Raw genomic sequence first — 12,069 nt, forward strand, 5'->3', positions numbered from 1 at the left:
AAAAAAAGAGTATACTTGCAGTTTCAGAAAGAAACCTTTAGATAGCAGCACTTCAGGGCAATGGTGAAGAAGGAGGGAAGGAACTCGGCATCACCGAGTACTGCCCTCAGGATATAATAAACTTCAGTAAAGAACTCCTCATACTCAACTATGTTCCAGCCAAGAAACTGGTCCAGGAGTGAGCCTCAGATTACAAGTCTGGAGGCTTCTCAACCCCAAGTGCCCCTCCTGGGGTAGGGAAAGGAATAGGACAGAGACTTGCAAACCTCTATGCATTTCTTAAATGCTGATGCCTTTTCAGGCTGCAAGAAGTTTTAAACGTATGAAAGCTAGAATATAATAGCTCTGGATATTGATGTTAAGTAGCCAAATAATTGCACGGTGCACTATCACCATCTACTGGAGAGAAATATGAAGAACTACTTTTCTTCTCTGTCTCCATCCACTGGTTGATGGGCATAACCCACAAGTTCTGGACTGATCTGTAGGATGCTAAGGAAGCATAAAGATTTACAAGATAAGGGCTTAAACTAGCAGTGCACTGCAGTTTGATCAAATTATTTTAAGCCATTATATTTGAAATTTGTTAAGCAGCTGTAACCCCCCCTTTAATTTCTCTTAAACTTCTGGAAGTGGCCAGTTACCACAGGTGTTACAAATTACCTTACAGACTCAGTCAATATGGTTTACATTATCACAGAGGAGCTGACATACATTGCATGACAATCTACGCCACTCCATATAAGGCTGCTCTCAATGGTTCACACACATTTGTGGGGACTCAAATTTCTAAAGTTAATGACTTAGTAGAAGCATATAGCATTACCACTTGGGTGCGTGTGTGTTTCTGATTAGTCAAATGTTTGTCAAAAGCACAATGAAAAGGAGAAACTTGTCCATTTTTTTTTATAAAGAGGAGTCTGTTCACATATCCTACCAAAGCTTTCTGTTAACATGGGCTCTTTCTGTTCATCCTCCTCCTCTTCCTCAGTTAGTGGCGAGAAAGCAAACCTGGTGGAAGCATAATGCAGGTACAAAATATTTTTTAAAAACTCGGACAGAGAAGCTATTAAAATACTTTTTAGTTCTTTTATTTAAGGCTCCTTTGTCATGTTTGCAGGAGTTATTTTACATCTAGCAAAAATGTAAACACTATCATCTATATGATATAATGCAGCATTTCAACTCAGTTATCTGCTAATAGTCAACTACATGTATTAAAATGCAAGTTAACTATACATTCCTTACAGATTAAATCTGGCTTCCATGTTTTCATGCATTATTTGCTGTTTGGAAACCTTGCTCCCAGCCCCGTATCATCTCCAGTTTTAATGGGGGTTGCTCCTGGGACAGCTCATGTGCCTCCTGATAACAAGGTACAAAATAACTTTTCAGAAATAAAATGCTAAATGAACCAGTGAGAAACCTGAAATTTCAGGCTTGCTCTTCGACAGCTACAGTTACTAACATGTACTACCTAATTAGCACATGCTAGGTTCCATTGCATAAAATGGGATATATGGTACAACATACTTTAGCATGGTAGCACACGTTACTAACTCTGAAAAGAAGCTGAACATACTAGTTTCTGGAAGTGGGTATGGTGACCTAGGCTAGGTACCATAGGACCAGTACAAATCAGCACGAGACTCCTTTGACAAAATGAGAAAAGACACTGGGCCAAGCTGAAGTGCGAGGTGCACCAAATGACAGAAAACCTTAAACTGGGAAAGTGGATGCCACACCTTTGGTTGTTTGCAGATGGTCTCCAGAGAATCATAATCACAAAAAGTATCATGGAGAATAACAATCGCCAGATAGCATCATCTACCCAAAGCTCCTGCCAGTCCTGCCAGAGAAAGCAGAGGTAATACAGTGAGCGAGAAATTCACTACCACACATGCACAAAAAAAAACCTTGCCTTTCATTTTTAGATGGAGACAGATTTCTGTAGTGATCACCAACATTTCATCAACCTGACATCGCTCCTCCATTCCAAAATATTAAAAACAAAACAAAACTTTTCTATAAATTGTTGGTTCTAATACTGTCTTCTAAAAAAAGAAACTAAGGGGTGGGAGGGGAGTTTGGGCAGGGGAGGAGAAAAAAAGTGCTTAAAAAACAAATTTTGGTTTGTTGATGATGGGAATATTATCCTGCTGTTGGTATGATGGTTTTTGTGTGTAATTTGTTGTATGGTTGTGATGTGGAATCAACAATAAAATAGTTGAAACATAAAAATGATTTCAACTAAGGGTGACAATACAAATGAACTGTAACAAATCTCGGCGAATCGGGTTGTAATTAGTCAAATTCAACATGCAATTGATGACATACTATTAGTAATTTGTAACCGTCATTAATTCTGTACATGGTAGAGGCGCTGAGTTTTAGTGAAGGGCTATAAGAAACAAGGCCCTTAGCGGTATACTTTGTTGATTTGTTCTTTGCCTCATGTAATATGGGTTTATTTGTTCTGTTGTTGATTCGTGTTTATAATCTGGAAATATCAATAAACAGATTAAAATATAAAAAAGAAACTAAAGGAAAAACGTTTAAAAGGGATTTCAATTCGAGAGACAACTCTACAAAGTATCAACAGAATGAAGCAGCATCCACCACCTCTTCTTCAGAGCCAGCAACTTGTGAAGACATGGGCAGTTTTTTCTAAAACTAATGTCACATAAGACCACCTCTATAGCAAGAAATCAACAGTCCACCTTTGAGTCCGAACCAGTGTGGAATTTCTATGAGCAGCTGAAAGGGCTGCAGTGGAGATGCCTTTTATTGACCCCCCCCCCCCCCCCCCCCCCCCCCACTATGTTCTGAGCTGCTAACTCACCGACTGGCAATCCACTAGCCGAAACTTCATGGTGGTCCAGATAATGAATACTATTGAAGCTGAAGAAGCAAAAGAAAATTGCAATGCACTCAAATTCAGAAGCACTAAAAGTGTACCAAAACAAGCAACAGTGTCTCCCTACAAACCTGTAGCAATTTTGAGCTATGTACTCATATCCTAAGACATGAAGTTCTAGTATTTTATTTAAGAAAAATCATTATGCACAAAGGCAAAGGTTTTCAACCCAGTCCTCAGGGCACACCCCGCCAGTTGGGGTTTTCAGGATATCTCCATTAAATTCAGTGAGGATATCCGGAAAACCCTGACTGGCTGGGTGTGCCCAGAGGTTGAAAACCCCTGCACTAAGGAGCCATTTTACTAAAGTGAGGTAAGTGCAAAGGCTGTACAGTAACTATTGGGGGAATGCCCAGCATGTTTCCGGCAGTTACCGCACAGAGGGACTAATGCACAAAAAAACATTAGAATGGCTTCAACTCCAGTTTTACTGCGAGTTTTACTGGCTGAGCAATGCTTAATGGGTATTAACTTGTGCTGAACCATTACTGCAGACTGCATTAGAACGCATGTTAATGCAGTCATTTGATATTCCCCAGCCATACTCAAAAAGTTCTCACACACGTTGAGCACATGAAACTTTTTGCCAGGTCTAGGAAAGTATAGAAGGGTTGGTTGAGAGAAGCGATGTCTAGCGGCACCCCTTCTCTCCCTCCACCCCAACCATCCTGCCCTTGACTGGTCACGCACTGGCACCCTGACCCTATTCAAACACTCTCCCCTATATCTAGCTTAAGAATGGTCCCCCTTAATATATATATATATATTTTTTTTTAATGCCCTGGTCTCCTGCCCCCCCTCCCCCCCGGCCCCCTCCACAAATTTCCTGGTAGTTTAGTAGACCCTTCCCTCCAAGTTCCCCCCAAAATCCCTGGTAGTGTAGATGGACCCTAACCCACCCCAAGCCTAGCCCCATGATTCTGTAACTTGAACGAGGCAGGAGCAATACCCACTCTCTCCTGTCTCCAGGCACTGTCATCTGCAAAATGGTGGTGAACCCACCCTGCCCTGCATGGTGAATCCTGGGATATGAGGTCAGAGGAACTAGGCTTAAGGTGGTGGGGAGTCCTGTTAGGGATTGGTTTTTGGACTTTGGGGGGGGGGGGGGACCAGGGGCCACTAGACCACCTGGATATATATATATATATATATATATATATATACACTAGGGGAAGGGGGATCAGGTTGGGGGGGGGGCCACTAGACCACCAGAGTTTTTTTTGTTTTTTTTTTTAATATTAGGAGGAGGGGGTCAGGTATGTGGAGGTGGGGTGGTGCCGCCAACACCAGGAATATGTTTAGGGGGCGGGAAAGGGGGCAGGTTGGGAGTAAGGGGCTGATGTATGCTGCAGCATGCTTGTGGGTTGTGTTTTTTTAAATGTCAATTTTCTAGTCAGTGCCTGAGCCAATCAGAACTCAGGAACTGACATTTTAGTGCTGCACTGCAGATTACTGCTGCAATTTTAACATGGCATTAATTTGTACGCTTATTAGTTCAAGCATGGCACAGCAATTTTTTGGTACTAATTTTCTGGTAGATTGAACACTGAGACTCTACCATGAACCTCTGAGCATCAGTGGCTACTATTTCATGTGTTTATTTTATTTCAAAATTTGTTTATTGGAAGTTATCATTCCTTTACATATATTCAGCACTAACCCCGCCTCCCAACCACCAGCCCCGCCTCTGCAATCCAATCTCCGCTAAGCTCCTGAGGATCCCTTCCTTCCGAACAGGATTCCTTTATGTTTATCCCACGCATGTTTGAATTCCGTTACCGTTTTCATCTCCACCACCTCCTGCGGGAGGGCATTCCAAGCATCCACCACCCTCTCCGTGAAAAAATACTTCCTGACATTTTTCTTGAGTCTGCCCCCCTTCAATCTCATTTCATGTCCTCTAGTTCTACCGCCTTCCCATCTCCGGAAAAGGTTCGTTTGTGGATTAATACCTTTCAAATATTTGAATGCCTGTATCATATCACACCTGTTTCTCCATTCCTCCAGGGTATACATGTTCAGGTCAGCAAGTCTCTCCTCATATGTCTTGTAACACAAATCCCATACCATTCTCGTAGCTTTTCTTTGCACCGCTTCAATTCTTGTTACATCCTTAGCAAGATACAGCTTCCAAAACTGAACACAATACTCCAGGTGGGGCCTCACCAACGACTTATACAGGGGCATTAAAACCTCTTTTCTTCTGCTGGTCACACCTCTCTCTACACAGCCTAGCAACCTTCTAGTTACGACCACCGCCTTGTCACACTGTTTCGTCGCCTTCAGATCCTCAGATACTATCACCCCACGATCCCTCTCCCCGACCGTACCTATCAGACTCTCACCGTCTAACACATACGTCTCCCGTGGATTTCTACTCCCTAAGTGCATCACTTTGCATTGAATTTTAATTGCCAAACCTTAGACCATTCTGCTAGCTTCCTGAGATCCTTTTTCATGTTTTCCACTCCCTCCCAGGTGTCCACTCTGTTACAGATCTTAGTATCATCCGCAAATAGGCAAACTTTACCTTCTAACCCTTCGGCAATGTCACTCACAAATATATTGAACAGAATCGGCCCCAGCACCGATCCCTGAGGCACTCCACTACTCACCTTTCCCTCATCCGAGGCGAATTCCATTAACCACCACCCTCTGGCGTCTGTCCGTCAACCAGTTCCTAATCCAGTTCACCACTTCGGGTCCTATCTTCAGCCCGTCCAGTTTATTTAAGAGCCTCCTGTGGGGAACCGTGTCAAAAGCTTTGCTGAAATCTAAGTAGATTACGTCTATAGCTTGTCCCTGATTCAGTTCTCCGGTCACCCAATCAAAGAACTCACTGAGGTTCGTTTGGCACGATTTCCCTTTGGTAAAACCATGTTGTCTCGGATCTTGCAACTTATTGGATTCCAGGAAATTCACTATCCTTTCCTTCAGCATCGCTTCCATTACTTTTCCAATAACCGAGGTGAGGCTTACCGGCCTGTAGTTTCCAGCTTCTTCCCTATCGCCACTTTTGTGAAGAGGGACCACATCCGCCGTTCTCCAATCTGCAAGGATTTATTAAACAGATCTTTAAGAGGACCTGCCAGAACCTCTCTGAGCTCCCTCAATATCCTGGGGTGGATCCCGTCCGGTCCCATGGCTTTGTCCACCTTTAGATTTTGAAGTTGTTTATACACACTCTCTTCCGTGAACGGTGCTATATCCACTCCATTCTCATTTGTACTTTTGCCAGTCAATCGCGGTCCTTCTCCAGGATTTTCTTCTGTGAAACCAGAACAAAAATATCTATTTAGCAAATTTGTTTTTTCTTCATCATTATCCACATAGCGGTTCGCAGTATCTTTTAGTCTCACAATTTCCCTTTTTAGTCATTCTCCTTTCACTAATATACCTGAAGAAATTTTTGTCACCCCTCCTTACATTTCTAGCCATTTGTTCTTCCGCTTGCGCCAGACGTATCTCTCTCTCAGCTTCTTTCAGTTTCATCCGGTATTCATCCCCGTGTTCTTCTTCTTCTTGAGTTTTTCTGTATATCTAGAACGCCAACTCTTAGCCTTTATTTCTCAGCCACTTGCTTGGAGAACCATATCGGTTTCCTTTTTCTCTTGCTTTATTTACTTTCCTTACATAAAGGTTTGTGGCCCTATTTATAGCTTCTTTCAGCCTGGACCACTGTCCTTCCACTTCTTGTATGTCCTCCCTTCCTTAGGTATTCCCCCATTTTACTAAAGTCAGCACGCTTGAAGTCCAGGACTTTGAGTTTTGAGTGGCCGCCCTCCACTTCAGCCATCCTATCAAACCAAACCGTTTGATGGTCACTGCTGCCGAGGTGGGAACCCACTCGGACATTTGACACGCTATCCCCATTTGTGAGCAACAGATCCAGCGTCGCTCCCTCCCTCGTGGGTTCCGTCACCATTTGTCTGAGCAGAGCACTTTGAAAAGCATCCACAATCTCTCTACTTCTTTCCGATTCCACAGATGGAACCTTCCAATCTACATCGGGCATATTGAAATCTCCCAGCAACAGCATCTCTCTCTTCTTTCCCAACTTTTGAATATCTGCGATCAGGTCTTTATATAATTCTTCCAATTGTGTCAGAGGTCTGTAGACAACACCCATGTGGACAGAGGTTCTATTATCTCATTTTAAGGTGATCCATATCTGGTCCTTTTTTTCTAGCGCTATGAAAAAATTCATTGCTTTAGAATGATCCCAAACTCCTTGTCTATGTGCTGGTCTTAAACAAGCTTGATTACTGCAATGCACTTTATCTGAAGCATCTCTCTCAAAAAGGCTACAACCCATCCAAAATATGGCAGTTAGGCTCCTTCGCAAGGGCACGGAAATGTTAACATGTCACCTACTTCTCTTCACATATCATTGGCTTTTTGTTTAAAAGCTTGCTCTTAACCCACTGTGCCCTCTACACTGACCTCCCTACACCTATCTAAATTTCTGGTCCCTTATACTCTCACATGATCACTGAAATCCTCACAGGTTCTCTCTATTGTCCTGCCCCTAACTGCATATGTTCAGAACATTGTTTAATTAGCCCACCTTTTCTCTAGGTTAAGCTCCCAACATAGAAGGAATTGTAGCCCAGCCTAACTGAAATTCAAATCAGGTTTGAAGACCTGTTGGTCAGCATTTACCCCGTGGCACTGTTCAGAAAGGCAGGCTCAGGTGTTTTAATCTGGCAGGAGCTTCTCCTGCCCAGTAAAATCAATTTGAATACTGGGCCACTGGTTCTTTTGTCTAGTGTTTCCTTCCTCACCTAGGGAGGTAAGGCCATGTGGTAAACTACTTTTCTGTTACCGCCTGTTAAATTGTATTGTTTGCAGCACATGCCTACTTGTCACTCCCTCAGGCACTTGTCTATATACTATGCCTCTGTTTTATTGGATTTTTTTGAATGGTAACAGAGAAAAATGTAGGCAAAGACCACATGGCCTATCTAGTCTGCCCATGCATACCATCTACACTCTCTCCATCATTCCCTTAAAGATCTTATGTACTTGTCCCAAGCTTGAATTCAGATACTGTTTTCATCTCCACCACTTCCACCAATTCACCACCTTTTCCGTGAAGAAGTATTTCCTCAGGTTACTTCTCAGTCTATCCCCTTTCACCTTCATCTTATGCCCTGTCATTCCATTGTTTTCTTTCAATTTATGCCGCATAGGTATTTAAATGTCTATCATATCTCCCTTCTTCTGCCTTTCTGCCAAAGAATACATATTAAGATCTTTAAGTTTGTCCCCATACGCTTTATGACAAAAGACCACTGACCATTTTAGTAGCTACCCTCTGCACCAACTCCATTCTATTTATATCTTTCTGAAGGTGTGGTTTCCAGAACTGTACACAATCCTCTAAATGAGGTCTCACAAGAGGCTTATACAGGGGCATCATCACCTCCTTTTTCCTACTGGCCATTCCTCTGCCTATGCATCCAAGCATCCTTCTAGCTTTTGCCATCACCTTTTCTATCTGTTTGGCCACCTTAAGGTCTTCACACCCAAGTCCCACTTCTCTTTCATGCAGAAAAGTAACAGGATACTAGGTCAATAGCCCCAGTAGAGGCTATTTTATAAAGACACATAAGCAACTATGTTTTTCTATTGAATGCTAGCATTATGTTTTAACTTTTTTATTGATGTCACAGTTTACAACATATAAAGGTCAATATTAAGTGGCAGAAATTACACTTCGAGAGCAGGTTTAAATATTTGCATGTAAATTTACAAATATATTTGTAGATTTAGTGTACTTGCAACTCTGCCCAGATCAGCCCCCCAGCAACACCTACAATAAAAATGCACACATTCATCCATTGTGAGTACCGGAGAAAATAGCCCAAACCCATAGAGCCTGTTTTAGTCATCAAAAACCCCATAAAATATCCACATCAAATCCCCAAAGTTCCAACACACACCACTGGTAGTTCATGACTTATACCAAAATAAAGTCCCACAAGTAGTTAGGTTGACTGAAGAGGTATCTTTTCCCAATATCAGCTCCTCAAATTGCTACTATTCCAGTGCATAAAGGAAGAACAAATTCCAGCTGTCCAGACTGTATGGGTTTTGGCTATTTTTAACAACTTTTTCTCCATTTCTGGCGTTTTTCTGTGCTCTCTTTTTCTGGAGATAGATAATTTAATGGGGCCAATGATAATATCTGGGAACCCTTTTGGGGATAGCCTGAAACGTTTGGTCAGACCATTGCTCTGAGTTTTGAGGCCTCATTTCTTTAAATTATAAAATTGTGAGCTATTTTTTATAGATCCCCACAGACTGGGTTAGCTATTCTATTAGCAAAACTGCATGTTTCATGCTCTTGTTTGGATATTTTGAAAGTTTGCTACCCCTTATGTATTTTTACTATTTTATAAGAACCATTTTACGTGTATATTTCCACATACATGCAAAAATTACTTTATAAAATTATCACCAATGTATTGTACACCACCTTGCTGCCAGAATTTGAAAGGCAGTTAATCAAATTACTGTGTTTAAAATAATTACTACCTTCTCTTGCAAGAAGATAGTTGAAGTAGATGTCAAATCTTCACCTTGTACACAAGTGTACCTCTTTTCACCTTCAGTAAGCAGTCTCTCACTTTCAGAAGTAGAAACAGAGCACTGCTCTTATAGCACTTTCAGTAAGCAAAAGTGGCACCTGGTAGATATGCTTAGATTTTCCCTTCTGCCTCGTTACTAATGTGGAAAACTGAGCAGGTTTAAGTTTTCACTAAACAGTCAACAGATTCTGTGGGGGTGGGGGTGGGGAGAAGGAATTCACTATATGCAGCCTTGTGACAAACCTCAACAGAACAATACCATTCTTGACCATCTAAGGTAAACCAATAAACTCGCATGCATTTGTAACCAATAGAGATGGACAGTTATGTTTCTTTTATCAGGTTACAGTTTATTTTTTATGCTTTTATATTGGGATTTCTTTTGGATTGGCATTTAATTGATGATGATGTAGTATGTGATGTATGTTTGAATTATTTTGTGTATTTATTGTAAGCCACCTAGATTAATAGAATGGCCTATGCCATTAACAACAAGCAAAAAGGAAAAGGGATATTTCTGAACGTTTCAGAATTTTAAACCCCAGCACCCCTAAGCACATACATGGCTGGAACTCACCTCCCACTGCTAGGATGAGTGTATTGGTGAAATGCCGGGTAGAGCGACAGCTTCACAATGTTCCTCCGCAGCCTTAGCAGCTTCATAGTTTGAGTGAGGCTGATGAGATGTGCAGCGGGTGAGTTAAGGGAAAGAAAGTAGCTTAGAGGAAACTAAAGAACAGCAAAAGGCTATCCTAGTGCAGTTACATCACACACAGACAAGTGCATATGTGACCCAATGATTCCGTACAAAACTACCCTTTGTGACTATTCGTCAATCCAACCAAAGTCTTAAAAGTGAATAAAACTTTGATCTTAGATTCACAATAAAAAGGCTATATGATAGAAAACATCATCCCAAGTGAAATGGCTGTGTATATCCTATCTGCTCACACAGATTGGGGGTGGGGGTTGATTTTAAGGGGAACCAGGCAGTTTTCTCCTTCTCATTTGGGGCCTCCACATCAATCAGAACCAAGTCTGAAATTCAGTGCCATAAGCCTACATTCACAACTATATAGTTTTTCCTTTATTTCTTGTTCCTTCTGGAATCCTGCAATCATGAGCCCTGAATGCAGTCAACCTTGAGCAATGACCATGACACCCTTTCCCCCAGAGGCTGTAATTATTTTTCTTCTATTTTAAGAGAGGAAAAATATATACCAGTTCAAGTTTGTACAGAAATTCAAACTACCGAATCCAACTCAAATATGGTATGTACTGGTAATCTGAAATCCCAAACTCACAAATGACGTCATATGAGAAGGGGGAATTAGATCTTACCTGCTGACTTGAGTCCCTCCATACCTGGCCAGACAACATGGGTTTATTGACTGCTACCAGTAGTTAACAAACCACTCATTTGATGACAACACCTTATACAGGATCCTCTGCAGCCCTCTGCCAGCCAAGTATATCTGTAATAAAGTGTGTAACAACATTCCCCACACAATAAAGCAAACAATCAACAAAAACCAAGCCAAATTTCAGCCCACCGATATCTCAAACTAAGGTAGTAACAAACAGCAGAGACTGCTGGCACTAGTCCTAGCACCGCTTTTCTATATACCAACCTGAAGGACATACCTTTCATGGGTGGGTTCTGGACTTGTCTGGAGGGACTCAAGGAAAGGAAATCAGCAGGTAATATAAATTCCTCCTTCCTCTTTATTCCTCCAGACTAGTCCACAAGTATCAGAAGTACTAAAATAGAATCTAATGGGGCAGAGGCCTAGATAAGGCTGCCTCCAATACACTCATTCCAAGGCCATGTTCTGCCTAGCCTGAGCATCCAATCCAACACTGAGCAAAGGAATGCATGCAGAACAACCAAGTAGCTGCTTTATTAATGTTCTGCAGTGGAATTAAGCCATACTCTCTCAAGATGAAGCCTGCACCTTTGTCAAATGTGCCTGCAATTCCACAGGCATCTTGCACCCAAGGACTAGGTGGGCATACAATGAAGCTACTAAGTAGTAAATTTAAACAAAACTGGCGATATATTTCTTCACTCAAACATGCAAAACTCGAATTAATTGCCAGAGAACATGGTAACAGCTTAGCAGGGTTTTAAAAAAGGTTTGGACAAGTTCCTACAAGAAGAGTCCATAACCATTATTAAGATGGACTTGGGAGAATTCACTGCTTATTCCTGGGATAAGCAACATAAAATATGTTTTTACTCTTGGGATCTTGTCAGGTACTTGTGACCTGGATTGGCCACGGTTGGAAACGGGATACCTCAACTCTGATCCAGTATGGCAATGCTTATATTTGTAACATGTATGTGGAAACAGTCTCCTTTATCTAACAAGCCACTGATGCTTTCAAAATTGCTTTATCTATTCTGTGCTTGCCTGACAGAACAAACAGGTGATGTAACTTGTGAAAAGTTTGGTTCTATGTAACTTTAATGTCTGCTGGATGTCCAACTGATGCAGACTTCCTGAAGCCCCAAGGTTTTCCTCTGCACAAAATATTGGAAGGGAAATTCCATTATTG

At 41.7% G+C, this 12,069-nt stretch overlaps 1 protein-coding gene across 1 annotated transcript in view; it reads right to left on the reverse strand.

Annotated features, from left to right (window-relative positions):
* Positions 1-12,069, reverse strand: part of TMEM87A (transmembrane protein 87A) — a 107,834-nt gene that overhangs the window by 22,853 nt on the left and 72,912 nt on the right. Inside the window, 5 exon segments of the mRNA XM_030214515.1 lie at positions 938-1,011; positions 1,746-1,849; positions 2,843-2,901; positions 10,088-10,124; positions 10,126-10,193. Coding sequence (XP_030070375.1) covers positions 938-1,011; positions 1,746-1,849; positions 2,843-2,901; positions 10,088-10,124; positions 10,126-10,193 — 342 coding nt within the window.

The sequence above is a fragment of the Microcaecilia unicolor genome, chromosome 9 (assembly GCF_901765095.1).
Source record: "Microcaecilia unicolor chromosome 9, aMicUni1.1, whole genome shotgun sequence".
NCBI classification, from domain to species: Eukaryota; Metazoa; Chordata; class Amphibia; order Gymnophiona; family Siphonopidae; genus Microcaecilia; species Microcaecilia unicolor.